This window comes from Callithrix jacchus, chromosome 21 (genome assembly GCF_049354715.1).
Source record: "Callithrix jacchus isolate 240 chromosome 21, calJac240_pri, whole genome shotgun sequence".
In the NCBI taxonomy this organism is placed as follows: Eukaryota; Metazoa; Chordata; class Mammalia; order Primates; family Cebidae; genus Callithrix; species Callithrix jacchus.
In genome coordinates this window covers 40,150,298-40,172,724 of record NC_133522.1, presented here as the reverse complement: position 1 = coordinate 40,172,724, position 22,427 = coordinate 40,150,298, and the positions used below count along the sequence as shown (strand labels likewise).

The 22,427-nt window shown below is 41.5% G+C and overlaps 2 protein-coding genes across 3 annotated transcripts in view; both read right to left on the bottom strand.

Moving 5' to 3' along the window:
- Positions 1 to 19,669, bottom strand: part of MRPS6 (mitochondrial ribosomal protein S6) — a 68,004-nt gene extending 48,335 nt beyond the window's left edge. Inside the window, exon 1 of the mRNA XM_035283047.3 lies at positions 19,493 to 19,669. Coding sequence (XP_035138938.1) covers positions 19,493 to 19,537 — 45 coding nt within the window. The 5' untranslated portion in view covers positions 19,538 to 19,669. The remainder of the gene's footprint in view (positions 1 to 19,492) is intronic.
- The window catches only part of SLC5A3 (solute carrier family 5 member 3), a 33,333-nt gene extending 12,990 nt beyond the window's left edge, over positions 1 to 20,343 (bottom strand). Inside the window, exon 1 of one of the 2 annotated variants that reach the window (XM_035283044.3) lies at positions 19,975 to 20,343. The gene's annotated coding sequence lies outside the window, so the exon portion shown is untranslated. Of the gene's footprint in view, positions 1 to 19,492; positions 19,670 to 19,974 lie in introns of those variants that run through there. The other variant, XM_078358744.1, reaches the window with a different exon arrangement.
- Positions 20,344 to 22,427: the final 2,084 nt, after the last annotated feature.

Sequence of the window (22,427 nt, the reverse complement as noted above, 5' to 3'; positions counted from 1 at the left end):
TTAAAACACACTTCTCACTGTCAAAAGGAGCTAGATGTAATACCTGGAGACTACTGCCCTAAAAATTAGCTTCTTAGGTCTAATGCAGAAAAAACTGCCTAGATACGAATGTCTCAATCCCATCTGTATGCCTTTTTAAAGCATTAAGCACTACAATAATTGTGCTATGAAAAGTGATTTAAATCCTTTCTAACTCTCAGTGGCTGGCATAAATAAAATTGTCAGAGAAAAGCAAAAAAAAAAAAAATCTTAAAAGTTGAAATGTATTATCACTTCATACATACCAAATCCTGAAGCTGATCATATTTCTACGACCACCTTCCCCACCCCCAAACACTTTCAAGTTTTTAAACACTGTGACATTATGAAGAATCATCTAAATTTTTAATAAAATTTAATCATATGATTAGTAAACATTTTTTAAAAGGGTACCTTTAAATGTTTCTGCATAAGGGAAGCTCATCAATTACAATAAAAACTGCTGTTTGCAGTTATGAAACCCTGCCTCCAGGGCTCTCTCTGCTACCCAACATCCACCCAAGTCATCCTCTGGCCACTTGTTTCAATTTTCAGGAGGCTAGCTGGCTGATCAAGTATCACTCTTCCCAATGGCAGCAGCAACGATGTGCTTTCCAAAGAAAGGATAGAAAAACAGTGGGTATTTCTGGTTTTATCTGGGTGCAGAGGGGAATAGGGTGGGCAATATGTCACAGTAGCTGCTGCAGCTTATATGTTCAGAGAACAAAGGACTCAAAAAGAAAACAAGCACTTCCTCAAGCTCTGGGAAGCACTATTATCAGTAACACTTTTCTACTGTCAATTCTGATTTATGCAAGGTAGATATAGAAGCTATATTCTGCTGCCTGTTCAATGCTCAAACTGCATCAAGTTCTCATGCTAGCCCTAACTCCTAACTTCTCTAGTAAAGTTGCTCTGCCCACAGGAGAGGCAGCAGAGTAGCCAAACACTAGTTCAAGGCTAAAGTCTCAACTCTCTGCCTAGGTTTCCTTAGATCCTTCAAAGCCACTGTGGACAGTTCCCTTCTCACTGGATACCATACCAGTCTGTGGGTAGGTTTTTAGATTTTTTCCAATTTAAACAAAATACATCCATAGACCAGCACCTGGTAAAGACTGGAAAAGGAAAAACAAAACCAAAAACAGGTCAATTTAGTTTGCAGAAATATATAAAATACTATAATGCAATACAGCTAAATTTTATACTCTAGTCATAGTCATAGCCTTGAACTTCAGTCTTTCAAGATATAAACTATATATGCCTTAAAAATGGTTCCAAATAAATATACAGTAAGTTATGTATATATTTTCCTTCCTTTTAAAGAAGTGAACATTTCTTCAACAAAATACAATGAGCACTGGGTTCCAGGGTTCCCTTATTTTTACAAGAATATACATGGAAGAATCTTCAGCTAACATGAGGTTTTTTAACTTGTATTTTTATATTTATATATGTCTTTTGTCACACACAGTTCACCATTCAGGCAAACCTCTCAAGTAAAAATTTTGAGACAATAAAATAGGTGTAGTTATGAAAAGCATGTAGACAGGTTCCTTGGTACTACTTTTTTTCCTTAAAAAACTTTTGTAATGGGAGTGATACTGGTAGAATGCAAAAAAAAAAAACAGTCCTCTAGTGGTGATGGACATATTTGGCCAAACCTTGAACACAAAGGTGCTTTGAAACAGAGCAGATTCCCCCTCTTCCCAAAAAAAAGGCATCCTTTTCGGAAAGTATTTTATTGTTTTGCACAGAATTAGAATGCAATTTTGGTTCTATTCCATTTATGTGGATAAATTAAACTGCAACTGAAGAATTAATCCAAATAGAGAAGTGTAAATATAAATATTTGCTGCATCTGACCAAATAAGAGAAAAAAAGTAAGACCAAATTTAAATAAGCACTCCTTAAGGTAATATAACCATGGTGACCAAAATTTAATTAGTTATAATGACCAGATTTCTCTTGTACTATCTGGATAACCACATAATTTATCTTCCAAACCAGAAAATTATTCTGGAACAATAATTCTGTAAACTGCAGGATATACAGGCACTCTATCAAATAAAAAAAAAAAAAAAATCACCTGCCATATGCCATAAAAACCCAACAAGGAACAAGGAAAATTATCTCCTAAACTCAGTCAAGTCATAAGCTCAATGACACACGCAGGCCTGCAAAGGGTAGTATACAATAACCTTAAATATGACCAATCACCTCTTGAGCTTTGGAGACAATTTACAAACCACCCACTCAAGGTACAATATGAGAGGCCTAGCCCAGCACTCTGTCAATGGTAGGCTTGATGAGCCCTGCTCATCCTCTGATCCAAATGAAAAATCTTTACTTAACTAGCTAATAATTTAAGGGTTACAGAACACACGGACACCTCTGAAAACCTAATTACCTGAATTACAATCACGTTTGTGTAACCTACCAAAAAAAGAGGGGGGTATACCTAAGCTTTTTTCTCCCCACCCCAGCAGACAGATTTCATAATCTGTAAGATCACGGTACAGAAGAAAACAGGACAGCTTTGAAGGGCTGGGTTCCATACTCTGTCACTTCCTAACTGTAGGATCTCAGGCAACAACTTCATCCCAAAGAGCCTCAACAAGTCTCAACTGCCTGGCTTTTAAAATGAAACCAACTCGCTCCTTATGGTTTAATAAGGAATAAGTAACACAGAGAAAGCTAGTATTGCCTAGTACAATATAAAGGTGGTTCAGTAAATGTCAGTTTACTCCCTACAACCTGAATACACTAGAAGTGATACTGGTTCCTTTCAAACTGTCAACTATGTGCAAGGCGTATTAGAATCTTCACAAGTTATTTCTATAGAAGAATTAGATAAAATAATGCCTTAAAGAGACAGTTCTTTCCAACATTTTAGACTCCCAACTACCTCATCAACTATTACCTCCTACTTAAAGTAAAATACAAAAAGAAAAAATTTACATACAATTCTTAAGACTTTTCGTACATGCTTTCACTTTTGTCACCTTGACTCAAGGTCTAGGAAAGCAAATTCCAGTGGTGGATAGACTGCCAGTACTTAGAGCAAAGTGTATGTGTACGCACACAGGACTGTCCTCAACCCCTGCTTACCTTAAAAACGTGGAGCAAGGATATTGTAGTGGTTCATCAATGACACAAAGAGCAAAACAGCTTTCTCTAATGTAACTGACATGAACTCCAGCCAGTTTTAAAATGTAAGTGGAGCTAAGGACAACACTATGAATTAAGTATCCCTAATCCAAAAATCTGAAGTCTGAAATGCTCCTCCCAAATCCTAAACTTTTTGAGCTCTGACGTGATGTTCAAGGGAAATGCTCAGTGGAACATTTTGGATTTGAGATTTTCAGATTTGGGATGCTCAGCCACTAAGTACTATGCAACATCCCACAATCCAAAACACTTCTGGTCCCAAGCATTTCAGATAAGGGATATTCACGCTGTACCATATTGTTTTAATCGTCCCTAAAATGTAAAGAATTTGCCCTTAAATCTTTTTGACAAAACATTTCTATTAAACTTGCACCCTTCCAGTTTTTAAAAGTTATTATATGAAGCCCTGATTGGACTAGTATTCATTTTATTCATTTTAACCTGATTCTATCGTAAGTTTGGCTCATCATAAATTTTTTTTTAAAGAAATTTCAGAGAAATAAGACCTAGATATGGCAGCTGGGGAGGAAAGAACAACTATGAAGCTACTACTGGTTTTATGTGAATAACATCTATGTGAATACCAGATCACATTTGGAGCAAACTCCAACAACCCATTTTGTTAAAGATAAATGAAAACATGCAACAGATTGGGCATGGTGGCTCACACCTGCAATCCCAGCCCTTTGGGAGGCCAAAGCAGATGGATCACTTGAGGCCAGGAGTTCCAGACCAGCCTGTCTAACATGGCAAAACCCCATCTCAACAACAACAACAAAAAACCCACATCAACTGGGTGTGGTAGCACGTGCCTGAAATCCCAGCTACACAGGAGGCTGTGGCGAGAGGAGTGCTTGAACCCAGAGAGGCAGAGGCTGCAGTGAGCCGAGATCATGCCACTGCACTACACCATGGGTGACAGAGTGAGACTATCTCGAAAAGAAAATATGAAGTAACAGAGCAGCAGTGCCTATTACCATGTAATCGCAACAAAACATTTGTGTAACTCAATGAGAATTCAAGAGGCTTAACACTATCTGCTTCTAAAAGATTGTTTATCAAAGATAAGTGAGTTATAAATAATGGAAATTTTTTAAAAATCTGACACTAACCTAAGTCCTAACACTATCTAGGTACCATGTCTAGTTTTACGTGCATTACTTAATGCTCATAACCATGAGATAAGTACAATTATTATGACTATTTTACAGAGGAGAAAACTGAAGCCAAGGAAGTAGGTAATATAACTAACCCCAGGCCACAGCTGTCTGTGTTAAAGCAAGGACGTGCCCTCACACCTATGTGGCTGAATAGTTTCTGCCCTTAATCACTATGCAATACTACCTTTGATGAAAAGGACATTTCTTTACTGACAGGCAGTAAAAAAACACTAATGATACAGATAAAAGATCATTCATCATTCAAATATCATGCATGTTTAAAAAGTTGTGCTTGAAGAGAAAACCCAAGATGGTTATGTAGCAACTGTTAACAAAATAAGACTACAAACAGCACATAAGATAAAAACCAGTTGAAATTCTTTGTGTGATCATGTGAATGGATGTATATGGAGAAAATGAAGAGATTAAAAGCAAAAAGAAGTCCCAGGCATAGACTTCAGATACAGCAGCAAAGCCCTGATGAGCCAGCTATTAAGACCAGAACTTATCGATGTTCTCACCATCCAAGTTCAAGGCTTTCTGCCTTCATTCTTCTTATCAGTGTTAATTAGCCATTCCACCAAAGGGGGGAAAATAGCAAGTCTTAAGGTCTATTCTATACTTGACCCAGTTACCACGGGCTATATGATTCTATCTGAGCCAATCTTTATCAACTCCCACAACTTTAAAACATTAAAAGAATTAGCTGTACAATCTACAGATGCAAGGGTTCTCACAGTAAAATCTACAGACCACTGCTCTTAATGGATGAAGTGTTGTAGCTGCCTATCCTGTTGTTCAGGGTTATGAATAATTTGCCTTTGCCCATAAACCCTGTTCTACTCTCAATCCTCCCCATCTCAGAATAGTAACTTCATCCTCACTATTGCTCAGTCCAAAAATTTTAGTCATCCTGACTGCTCACTTTCCCCTTCAACCCATATGCAATCAATCCATCAGTAAAGCTTGTTGGCTCTATTTTAAATACACCCAGAATCAAAGACAACTACTAGCACCTTGGTTCCAATCACCATCCCATCTCATCCCGATTACTGTCCTGGCTCCTTGTCTCCATGCTTCTGCCCTTGGCCCACTACAGGAAACTAATACAGCAAGCAGTCACCCCTTTCATCACAATGGACCAAACCAGCCTCTGGGACTGGCCATTCCCTATGCAGGCAACTTAATACCCCCACAAAACTTGCCCTCCTCTGTGACTTTGCACAAAAGTAACTTCCCTGACCATCTCAACGCCTCCTCTCCAGCCTTGTTATTTATCCATAGTACTCAACACCTAATATGCTATAAAACGTATGTGTCTTCTGTCTCCTCACTACCACATATGTAAACTCCATGAGGATAGAATCTTATCTGTGTTGTTCTGATGTGTCCTAGTGTCCAGAACATCATCGTACACACTACAGGTGCCCAAATGTTTGTTTAATAAACAAGTCAAATATTAACAACTAAGTTCTTCACCATCAGGACTGCTAAACTTCGAATATCCTATATTACCATCAACAGTGGGTTTTTTTAAGCAACAAGAGATGCAGATTAAAGAGGCCTAAAGAGAAAAAGCGCCTCCTCCCTCCTCCACCAGTGATCTGCAATCTTGAATAGCTTCAGTTGAAGGTGTGTGGAATGACAAGGCAAACTGAACTAGACAACTACGTTCATTCAGATAAAAATATCAGCGGGGCCGAGAGCGGTGGCTCAGGCCTGTAATCCCAGCACTTTGGGAGGCCGAGATGGGCAGATCATGAGATCAAGAGATAGAGACCATCCTGACCAACATGGTGAAACCCCATCTCTACTAAAAATACAAAACCTAGCTGGGTGTGGTGGCAAGTGCCTGGAGTCACAGCTACTCAGGAGGCTGAGGCAGGAGAATCACTTGAACCCAGAAGGCAAAGGTGGCAGTGAGCTGAGATTGTGCCACTGCACTCTAGCCTGGCAAAAGAGCAAGACTCTACTCCAAAAAAAAAAAAAAAAACCTCAGCGGACCATGACATAGTAAAAACCTGTATCTGGAGCCACCATCTCTCTCTCAACCTACCACCAGAGTGGCCCACTTCCCTTCACTGTGCTAACTCCATTGTGGAATGTGTTCCAGGTTTTACATCTGCAATTGTCGACATCCACTACCTAGTGTGCAGTGGTATGTGTAGACCATCCCTGTGTGTGTTTGTCTGGCCACTGTTTCCACACAGCTGAAGGAATAGTCAGTGCCTGCAAACGAAAATTCCCTTCAGCTCACTCGACACAAGCCCAAGCACCCTGATGTCAACGTATGAAGAACTCCCTCTTTCACCTCTCCATTACACTTCCATTCAAAGTTCCCACAAAACTAAATAAGTTAACTTAGTAGCTAGCATTTACCAAACACCATGCACCAAGCACTATTTTCACACTATATGTTTGAGCTCATCTAATCCTCACAAAAACCCCAAGAGGCAGACATAATGATCCCCAACTTACAAATGAGAAAACTGAGGACATTTGAGAGGATCACTAAGGGGGTTCATGAACACCCTCTCTGAAATAAAGAATGCATCCTATTACAACACTTTTCAGGAAGACACACACACACACAAAATAAACACACGTCAGATAACATCCAGCTGATGCAGACGGAATAATGCAATGAGAAAAATCACCATTAATGCCCCCAGGCTATGAGTACAGGGATGCTAAAACCTTCAGGAAAATGGTTGCTGGAGGGCTTCAAAACAGACAGATGACGCTGACAACAGCTGTACCCACACCAACAATTAATCTTATCTCTAAAAAGCAGACATGTGCCCTCTTGATGTGATCTAACCCTCCCAAGACCACTTAAGTACTCTTACAAAACAAAACCTAGATCTAATTACATTTCTACCTATGGGTCTACAGAAATTACCTGGAATAGAACAACATACAAAAACAGCAGAAGGGATCAGTCAAATCCAGAAAGGGAAAGAGTGGGGAAAGTTGTTACAGAGTAAGGGACTTAAGATCATTAAGTAAACATAACTCGTGGACCTTGTTTAGATTGAGCGTCAACCAAAACTCTAAGAGACACTTTAGACAATTCAGGAAATTTGAACATCAACATTAGATGTTAAGGAATTATAGTTAGGTGTGATAAAGGCACTACAGTTGTTTTTTAAAAGTCCTTATTTCTTACATACTAATTACAGATGAAATGATAGATCTACGTTTGCTTTAAAGTACTCCTGCAATGAACAATTCAGTCACTAACAGATGCTAAAACTAATGATTGTTGGAGAACAAAATATTCAGTTTCATGTTTGTTGCTCCATGGATCACTTAATACAAAAGGGAAATAGGGTACATTTGCAATGGTGCATTCTGGTGAATGCCACATAACCAAATGATTGCTTAACGAAGTGGCATGCCTGCTGATATGATAGACTGACATCCCTATGGAATATTCATTTGTCAACAATGTCTAACTCTAATCATGAAAATGCAACTACAGACAACTCCAAAGTGAAGGATTATGCAAAACAGTGGGCCTGGACTCCAAAGCTCTTCAAAGTGCCTCTCATATTAATGACAAAGGCTTTGGAACTGTTCAAGGAGACTAAACAAGTATGATCCTTGACTGAATACTGAATTAAAACACTAAAAAGTATTACTGGAGAACAGTGTAAATTTCAATATGAATTGAACATTTGTTGGTAGTATTGTATCAATGTCAAGTTTGAATGTGATGGCTATGTTATGGTTAGGAAGAAGGCCCTCCCTCATTCCTAAGAAAAATATGTCAAAATGTCTGCAACTCTCAAAATAATGCAGATTATCAAAAAGAAAATATGGCATATTCTAACAATTAGTTATCTAGCCAAAAATCATACGAGTGTTAAATGAACTGCTCTTACAGTTTGAATTTCTTTTAGTCATGATAGCCAAGGGAAATTAAAAGAAAAAAATTTTAAGAAAACAGAAGTGAGGAGACTGGAAATTAAGATTAACAGATGAAGCTGAGTGATGGGTACAATACGAAGGTTCATTGAACTACTGTATTTACCGTTATATATGCCCAAGTCTGTGTTTTAATTCTTCAGTTTTCATTTGTAAAATGGAAATCATTCTACCTAACCTTAAGATGGCTGAGGAAAGCAAAGCACACTGCCATGTGTGTACCTACGCAATTGTCTTGCATGCTCTGCTCATGTACCCCAAAACCTAAAATCCAATAAAAAATTATAAAAAAAAAAAAAGATGGCTTAGGATTCAAGAGAATTATATCTATGTGTGTGTGTAGTGTGTGTGTGTGTGTGTGTATATATATATATATATATATATATATATATATATATATATAATCTTAAATACATATACACACCTACCCCTGCACCCCTACTTCAATCAATTGCTATGGTTAGGCATTATTAACTAACTCATCTATCCTCCCTCAAAGGCTAGCAACTAAGTTTATAGTTGCTGTAGAGGTAAAACATCCAACCAGGTCACAACTTTGTGTTTTTTGTTGTTGTTGTTGTTCTCATCCTACTTGGTTCCAATTTTATGTTCCTAGAAAAAAACTGTGTCTAGAAAGAACAGATACTAACAGTTTCTACTCAACTTTCCATGTGACTAAGGCAGAAAACCTAGGCACAAGCATCTTCCTGTTAGACCATATTCTGATTCTCCAGGCCAAGTTATAATTAGAAGATTCAGAAATTAGGGCATTTCTTCTGAAAGATACTTTAAGTTGGAAAACTTTAAAACCTTCTAATTTTCCCCTAGGTTTGGCCTCAAGAAGTAAAAGCCCAAATAGAGTAACTTTAACAGTATTTGGCGGGACTTATAGAAATTATGTCCTGAATTAAACCTAAGAAATAAAAACAGAAGCATGGTATTCTAGATTATAAAGGCAGTTGGATTTTCCTCTTGTATTGCAAACATAGGACAAGTAGAGGGATATAGAAATCTAGAGAAATAGGATCACATCTGTTTTCTTTGGATGCCAGATGATAGGAAATCTTGAAATTATCAATAGTTTCCAATGAATCCATCCTAATCAGATAAAATACTTAAGAATATGACACTAGGAAAAATGTTTTCTTCAGTCTTTTTACACACACAGAATTTGCAAAAACTCCTGGCCCTTACTTAGTCCACACATGAGAATGGCATTCCCATGAGACCAATAGTGCTACAAAAGTCTGCCAGACTTATACTCCCTAATGGAAACTTAGTATCTTAAAGCTTCAAGATACTATACTTCATACAATTGTTTTCTCATATGACTGTACACAAAACAGAAGGCAAGCAGTATACCAACAGAAGAATGGCAATCAAAACAACCCATGACTGGGTCATTTGTTCACTTAACAGCGTTAAAAAACAAAACCACACAGGGTATGGTGGCTCACACCTATAATCCCAGCACTTTGGGAGGCTGAGGTGGGCAGATCACCTGAGGTCAGGAGTTTGAGACTAGCCTGACCAACATGGTGAAATCCAAAAAATTAGCAGGACATGGTGGCAGGCAGGCACCTGTAATCCCATCTACTTGGGAGGCTGAGACAGGAGAATTGCTTGAATCTAGGAAGCAGAGGTTGCAGTGAGCCGAGATCACACCACTGCACTCCAGAAAAACTCACTCTTCAGTACCATGTTTTATATTCAGAATTCATACACAGGACATCTGAGCACAAACTGAAGGGAGCAGATATCTGGAACTTAATACTGATTCAGCACCTTTCTAACAGAAGCAAAGACTACACATGGATTCACAGGAGCATCTTCCCAGCAGCTGAAATGCAAGCACAACACTGTACTTCTGATCACCACAATGAGAATTTTCTCAAACTGGATGATATATCCACAGCAACTTGGCTACTGTAACTGCACCTGGATTCTTCACCGGACAAAGCACTTAACCACCAGGGTAGGTGAAACTACCAGGTAGGAGAAACTTTTAAAAACTGAAGTTTAAACAAAAGCAAAACCAGTAATTCTCAATCTGGGGCAGAAGCAGATAAATGCCAGTTTATGAGGATTGAGGGTTCCAATAAAGTTTGGCTAAGTTTGTGCTTTCACTTACAATTTTATTTTTAAGCTTTCATCTACACCAACCTCTACTGAAGTATGAGCAAAGTGGATAGAAATTCCCTTACCTTTGACTGTAATCCTAGTAAAAATGATTGGAAGGGGAAGCAAAACAAGTTAAATGTAACATGGGTCAAAAGGTAGATAAGAACAACCTGGGAACTGAGTTCGTTTTATTTGCAATTTGATGTTATCTATCTGGAGTGGGAGTGGAAAAAACAAAAGACAAAAAAATAGTCAAGTTAATAACTTGGCTTCTATTTTATGGAAACACAAAGCCTGGTCAAAAATAAAAATCTCATCACCCCCCGGGCTCTACACTCTTCACTAAGACAGCACCTCAATTTTTTTTGTGGTAATACTATTTTCTAGGATCATGGGTAAACTACTTTTGATTCCACAGATACACACTGAGCAAAAACAATATTTTCTAAACAAAGCAATCTTTGCATGCCAGTAGCATTTCAAACACCTAAGAGGTTAATACAATGGGTACAAACTAAATAGTACTAATACATGCTTAAAATAAGCAATCACTCAGACACTGAAAGAAAAAGTGGACTATGAATATCACTCCCTGCCAGTTTACACTGTGCAACTCTGAAGCCTGCATCTACAGTTTAGTGTAAATGGACACATACAACCCAACGATCCAAAACTATAGATACTACTTTTCAGAACTGCCATCACTGAAATTAGTCCTATTGCAAACCAGTGACCAATAACCAGGTGGACTTTGTCAACATAAATGCTAAGAGGTTTAGAGACGACCTACAGCTTATTATCTGAATATCTAGATTATGAAACGAGCACCAACCCAACCCATAGACACATTACATTTGATCCACAGTACTTAAGTATTCTTCAATTAGTTGGCAACATCTTTCAAAAAAAAAAAAAAAAAAAAACAGATTTCCTATAAAATCTGGATTTCTGGATGTTAGTAAGATGACAGAAAAAAAGCTAGCAAAACCAGGCCCACACCCCTCATGGCAAAAATAGATGGGAGCAGAGGAGTAACATCAACACCACTAATTCAAACATTTACTGAGCAAGAACTGTATTTCAGGTTTGACTTAGTTTGGGATTCAGATGAAGTAAACTTAGATAGAAGTTTCATCTTTTGGAGTTTCTTCATCAATAAACTGGGAATGAAAAACTAGGCAACAAAGTTCACAGCAACTTGCCTGAGATCACAGCTACTTTAATGTCAGAACTACACTTAGCCACTTTATCTTCAAATGCCCTCCCAAATTAATTACTTCCATTTTACAAAGGAGGAACTGAGGATCCAAAAAGATTAACATCCTTAGGAAGTAGGTGCTAGAATCCAAAACCCACTCCATCTCCTCTAAAGCTCCTTCTAGTCTGTCAGTGCCAGTCTTTTTTTGTTCTGTGGTAACATGCAGTATCTTCATTTCAGATCTTAAAAGGTTCTTCAACTCATTTATAATAGAAAACAAAAAAATCAGAGCACTTTTCTAAAGCAGAAGCCTTCATACCCAAAGCCATATCCAGTCATAAAACCATATATATGTACCTTAAATATTTTATTTAACACACAAACATATATTTATTTGCAAACCTCAATATGGGCGTCAAAGCATTTGCAGAATGGGATCAGTGATAATTTGAGTTCCTTCTGCTTGATCTAAGCAACATCTACAAATGGCATAATCTACAATTTCCAGTTTGAGCTTCATTAAAGTGGAAAGTTTTAAGAGATCCTAGAATACTCCATATACATAATTCTCCTATTGTTATTTTTCCTCTCAAACTTTGCATTACTTCAGCCATATCTAATTCTATGGCCATTATTTTAATGACTCACCTTTTATCAAGTCTTCCCAAAGAATCCAACTTGGTTTTCAGGAAATAAAGGTTTGCACTCATTTCATCAGCTCACATGATATTTAAAGCATTTTATAGAAGATTACCTGTCATAAAATAGTCTTGGAAATCAACACAACTTCTGATAAGCATCCAACTCGCCCAGTGTGAGTGAAGTGCACTGACTTGAAAGCAAACTACTAGGACATGAGGTCAACACGCCGTATCATAGCAGGCACCATTTTAGAGAGAGAGTAGAAACTCAAGGCAGCTTCGTATCTACCATATGTGCAAAGCATGGCAGGACAGAAATGAAAGACAACTCTCAAGAATTTGTCATCTAGCAAAGGAGGTAAAATATATTCACCAATTAATTGTAATACAAAGTAGAAAGTGATCCATGTAATGGGAGACATGTGATAAGATCCTTGCAACCAAGGAATGATTAGTCTATACTCCTAATGGTGCAGGTCCTTGATATTTGTTTAATGTACCAAATGGGTTAAAATGAACTTGGAAGAACATGAGACTAGTTTTCCATGGAGGTGGTGGGGTCATGTGGAAAGGGAGAGAGCACTCCAAACAGAAAAGCAGCATGATGCAGCATCAAACAAAATAAAAGGGAATGGTATTTCTAAGGATCTGCACAACTCTGTTTACTGGGTATATAAAATAGAGTGGAAAAAAAAACTGAAAGATGAGGTTAAAAAAAAAACAAGTTGGGAGTCATATCAGAGGTAGCCTTGGATGCGAGTTCATGCTTCATGTATTTGAAAATGAGAAGGATGCAGTAATTGGGCAACAGCGTTGTTGATATAATCAATTAGCATGGGGATCAGAAAGCCATCACTTAACAATGCTTTCTACTATTTCCTTGTTAAAAGTGCACCTATTCAGTTGTTTTAAAGTATCTCAAGGACATATATTGCACTACAAGCATATTTCTAGGTTGCATGTCAGAAGACACCAGCTAAGAAACTGCAAGACTCCAAGGAAGAAAAAAACAAGATCAGTTCAACTAGGGCAGAGACGACTATATGGGATTGAGAACGCAGGAATAGAAAGAACTGGATTTGTTCAGCACCAGATGACAGAAGACAAAGAAGCAATGAACAGAAATAAGCAGTAACAGAGGCAACTTTTGGAATAGGCAACACATTAATTATTTAACCACACTGGCTCTGCAGTGCCAAGGGGACCTTCAGGAGGCTATAACCAGCACAGAAGACAAGAGGAAAAGCCAGAATTGTCAGCCTGTTAAAAAAAGACGGCAAATCATCCACACAAAGGTCAAATGAATTGTACATAAAGGGAAGAGAGACTGTAACCCCAGCACTTTGGGAGGTCGAGGTGGGCAGATCACATCAGGAGATCAAGAGCACCCTAACCAACATAGTGAAACCCCTTCTCTACTAAAAAAAAAAAAAAAAAAAAAAAAAAAAAAAAAAAATTAGCTGGGTCTAGTGGCACATGCCTATAATCTCAGCTACTTGGGAGGCTGAGGCACGAGAATCACTTGAACCCAGGAGGCAGAGGTTGCAGTGAACTGAGATTGCACCACTGCACTCCAGCCTGGTGACAAAGAGTCTGTCTAAAAAAAAAGAGGAGGAAGGAAGAAATCAAGGGACAAACATCAGAAAACAGCACCATAGGAAGCAAGAAAAATATTGCACCTAGCAAACTGTGTCTATATACCATAAATCAGGGGCTGGCAAATTTCTTCTGTAAAGGACCAGATAATAAATGTAAAAAGAATAGGATGATGTTCCAATGTAACTTTACTTATGGACTCTGAAATGTGAAAGTTTTATAAAATTCTACTGTCATAAAACTTGCTGTTTTTTCCCCCACCTATTGAACTGTAAAATGTTTTCCTAGTTCACAAGCCATAAAAATATAGGTGACAGGTCAAATATGGCCCACAAGCCACAGGCTGCCAACCCCTGCTCTAAGAGCAACAAAAAGGGTAAGCAGCTGAATTAACTGTCCTTTTCCAAACCCTTTAGATAAGTTGATAACTTACCAGAGATTCGTTTGACTGATTCCTTAAAAAAGGACTCCTCTAAATAAGAGGTAACTGCATGTGTTAACACCACTTGTCTTAAAAATACTGCCTTCCACTAAAAACTCATGAGAATATTGGAAATTCTAACACAAAGCTAAGAACATGAATTAGGAAAAGTTTGATAATTGCAACAGCTTTTTATAAAATGAGTAATCATACCATATCTTTACCATCCGCTCTCTACCCTTCCTTCCACCTTGATGTTAAACCCCAATTCCGGTATTCCAGGTTTCTTTCAGATGAGTTACACATGTAGTAGTACAAACACAGCAAAGGCACTAGATGAAAAATATTACTTCAGAATTCCCCCATCATTGCTTTTGAACTATTAATTTTCTTTGAGGTGGTTTTATAATCTAAAAGGTTAGAAGCTTCAATCAATAGCAGTCTGCATATAATACTAGACATAACCTAGGTCTTTAAAATCTAGAAACATCAGTATTGAATATGTAAGTTAGGAATTAAGAAAGAAAAATTAGTGCAGAATGTCAACTTCTGACAAGCAGTCTCCATAGATACAAACCATTATCTGGTGAGGAAGGCCTCCTTACCCCCAAGCCATTCCTTGTACTCTAGCTGTAGCTCAGGGGCAGGAACAGGACTCCTTCCTTCTTCAATAGCTTGCTGCGGCAATAAGCTGTAACCCAAGAAAATTTAATACCAAATCAAAGTATAATATTGTCCACAGGGTCAAGTCTTCTATTATTGCGTAACTATTTTTAGTTGCCTGGTTTCAAGCAGATAAAACACAAAGAGAGATTATTAAAGACACAAGGCTACGCTGTTTACGGAGGAGGGCCTATGGGAAGAAAAAAAAAAAGATGACCAGAGGACCACCTGACAGCTAGATGTTTCCATTTGAACTTTAGACTGAACTGATGTCTCCCATCAACACACAGCAGAAACTTCACTATTTTCTAGTTTTCAAATGGTTGCCAAGCAAGCTACAAGGACCTAGGGTTGACCTGACCCATACATGAGTTTAATAGCACCCTCCATCTTCAAAAGGTATCTGAAATACAGGCACTTTGTAGGAATTACTTTCAGAACATCCTAACTTGAACAGAACTCTAGAACAAATACAAAACCTTCTGCCAGGTGTTCTAATCAAAAAAGGCTCAAGTTTAGAGAAAAACTCTTCACCACTCTACCAGAAAACCAATTGCTTTCTACATTTTAGGAGCTGATTATCTTCACACTTTTTACATTTAAATTAAACCAAGTCACAACTTAAACTCAGAATACATAATAAAATTCTTACCCTTCAAAGTACTATTTCAATGAGTTAATGTAAAATACAATCTGCTTTGAATATTGAACATAAAAATTACTAATCTGTTTAATAAGAACTTAAGATTTCCAAAATAGACACTTTATTCCTATTAGAAAAATATATGCAAGAGGATATATATGCTATTTTATTGTACATACGATCATTTAGCAAGTGAACTAGTTATTAAGGCATTAACCTTTAATTCACATAAAAATTCCTCAACAGCAGTGAGATCTCAGGAAAAGTATTATCCCAGGGCTTTCATAAATCTAAATATGCCAACTGTGAACACCTTCTGGGTAAAGGGCATGAGATGGAATTAGTGTTCCTAAAGTAACTAACCAAGCAATAAGTACTGCATAGATTACTTTCCTCAGATTTCTTCTTCCTGTACATCCAAGGCATAAAGTGTCTGCAAAGTTTTTTCCTAAGCTCCTCTATGTTACACAGTATGTGACTTGACCATTCATGTATTGGCACTTCAGTCTTTTACAAAACTAACTGAAATACCAACCTTTAAAATCTAATTATCAAGTGAAATCAAAGGGCTTCAACCATTTTCCCACTCTCAAGAGAGGGCACTCACCAAATGCATGACCCCCTTCTCCTCAGCTACCTCAAAGTTCTCTCTGCAGGAGGGCAGGGTGGAGGTGGATAGAGACCTCACCATCTCACAGGAAATTCATTTCTTTTTCCATTGTCAGAGAAGGTCTTCCTCATACTGAAATGAGACTACTTGGGACTGCAGCCTTGGTCTCCTTTTTGGCTACGTCCTTTCGCATTACAGCCTTTGAATACTGTGTTTTCCAGAAGTGAGTAAAACTCCCTTGATGCTAATTGATATGGGTGTAACAGGACTTTTAAAATCTTTTTATTCTGGAGACTCTTCTATAAATACAGTCTAAGACCAGTCTAAGCAACTACTTTTTCAAATTGCTTGTCACCCTTAAAAGCCTAGTGTCACAACATCCATTACTTTACTGTCCTATTTTAGAATTTAACTATACTTTTACCTACTTCTCATGTTAGAGGAGGGAGAAAATAGAAATAATTTTATATACACACTTTTTAAAAAAATCAAGCTAAATGATACCTGTAAATACATTTCTTCTTAGGAAGCCTAGCATCTACGTTCATAAATGCCCAACTTGGAAGTACAAAAGTAGATACTCATTATAATCAACTCCCACTTGGAAACTGAGAAAAACATAATATTGGAATTTCTGAGTAAGTAATTGCACAATGGTACAGTTCAATAGGACTTATTCTACATAATACACTGTGAAATCTTTCAATGGGAGTTTCCACAAGCGACTCTGCTACAATGCAGATACTATGAGAACCCGCAAAGGACCTGTATTTTAATTTAAAAAATTTTTAAGCTCAATCTAAAGGAGTCAAACTAGGGTCAAAAAAAAGTAATGAACAGGGAGGAGTTAACACTCTTCAAAGAGACTAAGAACGCTCTCCAGGGTATGAGAACCACAGAGAAGAAACAGAACAGCTCTGGGAGTCCAAGAAAAGGCTGGAAAAACTACATTTCTTAACTTCCATATCCACTGTTAAGACAGCATTTCCTCAATTCCAAGACGCAAAAATGATTTGGGGGAGGAAAGGAAAATACATTGTATTAAACGGGTAAAGAGATAAACATTTCAGAATCTAAAAACGTGAAAGATGCGCAACTTAGAACTGAGGAGCTTCAATACTACCCCCTTCCTGCAACACAAGCGCAAAATGCCGCAGGTTAGAACTGTGGTTTCTCCAGGGTCTGCTACAGGTGTGCAAGCTCAGTCACATTTTTCATTTCATAAGCCTAGAGTTAACTTTTTAAATTCGTTTCCCCCAAATATTCATCCTATTTTCCTAAACTGAAAGCAAGAAAACTGGCATAAAACCTGGAAGTCTCTGTGTTTGTTACACATTTACAAGCTACAGATAACGTTTTTGAACAAATAAGTGAGGATTTTTTTTTTAATCTTACTTTAGGTCAAGGATCTCAACAGAACTTCACCATTATACATAACTTCACCATTTTTACAACCTCCTGTCTCCTGCCATGGGGCCTCTTTCTCCAAGAGGCAATTCACCCTACTTTCTAGGGCTTTTTTTTTTTTCTGTCCCTTGCCGTCATGCAAACATTTAAGGAAGGTTATTTATTATTTTAACTAAACTGCACTACGTTTATATGAACTAGAGTAAAAAATGTGTGCTCCACATCCAAAGGCCAGGAGTCCTGGTTATCAGAGGAAATTAAAAAAAAAAGCCACATGGTAAAAGAAATACATTTAACTGATATTTGCAGCCATGTTAACCAAGATGCTTGGCAACTACAGCAAAAACAAAGGGGAGGAGCTCGAGTCTTCATTTCAAAGGTTTACGGAATGAGCAAATATTATGCCTACAGGTTGCCTCTTTCAGTATCACCTGCTACTTCCCCAACACAAGGAAAGTAAACAAAAGGAATTTCAGTAACGAATGTCACAGGTTCCACATTTCCTAAAAAAAGAGATTAAACGGAGGGCTTAAACAACTTCCACATAATTAAAAATATTCTCTTTTAATAATGTTTTCTTTTCACTGCTCCTACCCCTTTCGAGTTGTATATCCTGGTAAGGAAGGAGGAGGACCAAGGGGGATACTCAAGGGGCTGAACAATACAAACTTAACTTCTCCCAAATCCATGAAGAACAAGCTGGGGACACAATGGAAAGCCGGGCTAGGCTGTCTGGACCTGATTAAGAGGCACTGGCGTCCTTTCCCAGTTAACAGTGCAAAGCACACTTCCAAACAATCTCCCGACACTCCGTGATTGTTAGTTTATCAACTGAGCTTAAGTCCAACCAAACTTGGTAATACTCCTTGCAACTGACCCGGAGCCTGATTCAAACGTAAAAATGCGTCCACTCCTCTAGCGCTGTATGTGGGAAGCTGCGCTTCCAAACTTCAGACGTGGTACACTGATTTTTATTACACCTGGTGGAGAAAAAAAAAAGCATACACCACACTACGTTACCGAATTCCAAATTCACGGGAGAATGGGGATTTTGGCGACGACTTGAGGAGTACCTGACCCAGAACAGAGGACGAAGAGAGCTGCCTCCGGGCCGCGGGCCCCTGTGCTTGGCCACGCCGTCACCTGAAGGGAATGGGCGGCTGCTTCCTTTAGCATCCCTCCAAACCTGTAATCCCCTACCTCAAGATCAATCAAAAGCAGGGGGGAGAAAGCGTCTTCTGGAGGCGCAAGAAAGGCCACAACTTGGATGAATGAAACTGGGCTAAGGACACCCGGAGCGGGATTTTCGCTGAAGTCAGAAAAAGAAAAGTCAAAGATTTTTTTTAACATGAGAGCGATTGCAAGGGACCGGGATGCAGATAACGGCACCAATACGCTTTGGAGGAACGCTTTATTGGGCGCGGACGTTCCGGGCGGCGGGCGGCAGGCGGGCGGCGGAGCGGGACGGAGCAGGCGGCAGCGGCGGGGCCGGCGACGAGGCAGCTTCACGACGGGCGGGGACTGGCCGGAGCCGGGCTGAGCGCTCGCGCGTGTCCTCCCGCGGACCTTCCACTGGACTCCCGCGGGCAGGCGGCGGGATTCAGGGTCGGGGTCGGGGCCAGCTCGGGCCACCCCGCCCCCCGCCCGGCCGGCGGCTAGCAAGGCACACCCTCCCAGGCCGCGCACACGCGCAGGCACACCCCCGCCTCCCGCGCGCACGCGGCCGGGCCCGGCCGGCCCACGCGCGCCCCCACCCCGCGGACGCCTGTCGCCCGCCGCCCGCCCGCCGCCCCGGACTCCTCCGGGCAGCGCAGGGAGGCCCGGGGTCCCGCGGCCAGGGCGCGCGGGGGGACGGCGGCCTAGCGACGGCGGGGGCGCCCGCGCGGGAAGACCGGCTCTGAGGGAAGGTCACTCACCCGCTGCATGGCTTTCAGGATTAAAGCCAGCTCGTAGCGAGGCATGCCTGGAAGCTCGACGCGTGCCGCTCAGAAACGAGCCGGTTCCCGGGACGCGAAGGGGCGGGACGGCGGAGACAGAGGGGACAGCAGGGACCTAGAAGCTACTGGGCCGGAAGGCTCCCGGGCGGCGAAAGCACGCTCCAGCCGCGCGAGCCCGGGCTTAAAGGCGCTGGCAGCTGCGCAGACGCCGCGCCACGCCCCCTCAGAGCGCCCCGCCCCACCCGCGCTCCCTGCCGCCGCCCCGCCCCCTCCCCGCCCGTGGGCTGCCGCCGCGCCCCCTCCGCAGCCCCGCCCCCGCCGGGACCCCAACCCAGCCCGCCGGCAGGGGTAGGGTCAGCGTTGCGGACTCGGCCCCGAGCGGCTCGCGTCGGCCACCCGGCCCCTCGCGACCCTGCCTCCCCCCACCCCGCCTCGCGCCGCCCGCCTTGCCTGCTACCTACAGCTGTAGAACCGGCTGGAACTTTCCATGCCTTCCCTCTCCTACCGGGCGGCGAGCTAGTGAGTGCCCGCCACTGCGCGTGCGCTGCGGTGCGGTCTCGTCCGTGCGCGCGCCCCTCGCCCGCGACTCCCGAGCGCTAGGGACCTTCCCGGCGGAAGGCGGGGTCGCGGCCGGCCTGGGGGCTCTGCCGCCCACGGCTGCTCGCGGGGGTTCTGGAGCGTTCCCGCCCTTGGTCGGCTGAGGGGTGTCGATGGCGTCCCCATCCACAACCCTCAGGCCTGGCCGGGCTGACTCGGCCAGCGGCGAGGGGCGCGCTGGCACAGGCCTTGCTCCGCGAGGCGCGGACTCGGGTCTGGTTCCATCCCTCTGCGCCGCGTGACCTTGGGCCGGCTGCCTGTGCGGAAAGTGGGGACCCGATGCTTTGAGTGAGTGGATGCACGTAAACGTCCGAAGATGGTGCCTGGTACACAGAGGCGCGACATGGGCATTCGTGGTGTGCGCCTGATCTGCCCCACGTGTTGTAGCCGAGGGCAGGCGAACACCTTAACTCTATGCCATTTATTTAAATGTTTGCTCAGCTGCTAGGCTGAAAGCTTGGGAGACCCTTTAGCAACTGTCTACGGTGGGCGGTGGTGCGCATTCTGCACTCCCCCACCCCTTTACACACACACACGGCTCTCCGCCCTCCAGCCACAGGCTCCGGCGCCTCTCCTTAGAGGTCCCCTGCAGCTGAGGCCCCTGCCCCTTGCTTGTCCCGTTAAAAGCTCTGTAAGTGAAATGTTTGTCAACTTAAAGTGCTTTAATGTTACTAGGTAAAGTTTAGTGAACACTTACTCTGCTTCAGGCCCCCTGCCAAGGCTGATTGATGAAGGTGTCTCCTAAAATTCTCTCGACAGCCCTGAGGTGGCAACGATTCTTTGCTTGGCCAAACTTTAGTCAGGCTGCTGAATCTTCTAGGGCCATCTGTGCACTTTCTTGTAAAATCTAATTCTAGCACGGAACCCTCAGCCCCTGGTAGCAGATCAGGTTCCTCATGTCTTTTCACCCTGGCTTGTCTTCTACAAGAATCCTTTAGATCGGTTTAGCCAGAATTCCTCTTCCCCCTGATGGTTCCACTTAGTGATTTGACATGGCCATAAATAAATTCCCACTTGCCCACGCTGCATTCGGAGTTGAGCCCACTCTCTCCCCACTGCAAAACCGGGTTGCCCTGATCCCTGTACCCATCGCGTTGGTCCTGAATAAAGTCTTCCTTAGCATGCTTTAGAAAGCATAATTGAGTAATTTTTTTTAACAGAGGCCAAGCACTGCTAACCCCATTTTAGGGATTCGGAAATAGGAACACACGAAGTTTTGTAACTAGTCCAAGGTCATACAGCAATAGACACAAAGTACCTTTACCCGCCACTCTACCCTTCTGGCCTCTGGTTCTCCTACCACACAGATCAACATGCTGCTGTTATTCAGTGGATTAACCATGTAGTCCATGTAAACCAAGAACAGAGTCCCTTTGTCACCTTATCCAGAGATGTTACCATTTCACATCTGTCTCCCATGTGTCTTTTGTGGCATATGGCAGGTAGAAGATGAACCCAGGTTTTTCTGAGATAGCTGGATTTCCACATTTTCTATTCTTAGATTTGTCTGCAACCCATGTTCTTTGAAAGAGAAGCCGCACAAGTAATCCAAAATGCCTGGTTAAGTGTCAAGTAACTTCATGTTTGGTTTAAACAAGTAGCATGCTATAAATAAATAACAGAAGGAAACAGGAATTTCCGGACCTTCAGAATTGAGTTACAGGCCGGGCACAGTGGCTCACACCTGTAATCCCAGCATTTTGGGAGGCCGAGGCAGGTGAATTACTTGAGGTCAAAAGTTTGAGACCCGCCTGGGCAACATCGTGAAACCCCGTCTCTACTAAAAATACAAAAATCAGCTGGGTGTGGTGGCGCATTCCTGTAATCCCAGCTACTTGGAAGGCTGAGGCAGAAGAATGGTTTGAACCCAGGAGGCATAGGTTACAGTGCACTGTAGCCTGGGCAACAGAGCAAGACTCCGTCTCAAAAAAAAAAAAAAAAAAAAAAAGGCAGTTACAGATTTTCTAGAAAGGTCTCACCTCAACTGTCTCCGCCTGTTGTCAATTACATGACCCAGTTTAGGAATGAGTAAATATAGACCCCATAGTAATATGCCAAGTCAAAGATGGAGGCAGCGCAATGAGCTCACTTCAACTCTGAGCATTTCCTCTTGGAAGCTCTCTAGTTTTCCCCTAATGCGCAGGATTGAGTGAAGGCCTGGCATCTTCTCTACTCCTCTTTCTAAATTGACAAGTGGTATAAGGAAATTAGCCTGATTGCATAATTCCTCACCACAGAGTCAGCACCCCCAAGCCCTCCCAATCTGGTAGCCACCCACAGACTCATTCCATTTCTTAGAGGAAGACAGAGGGCAGCT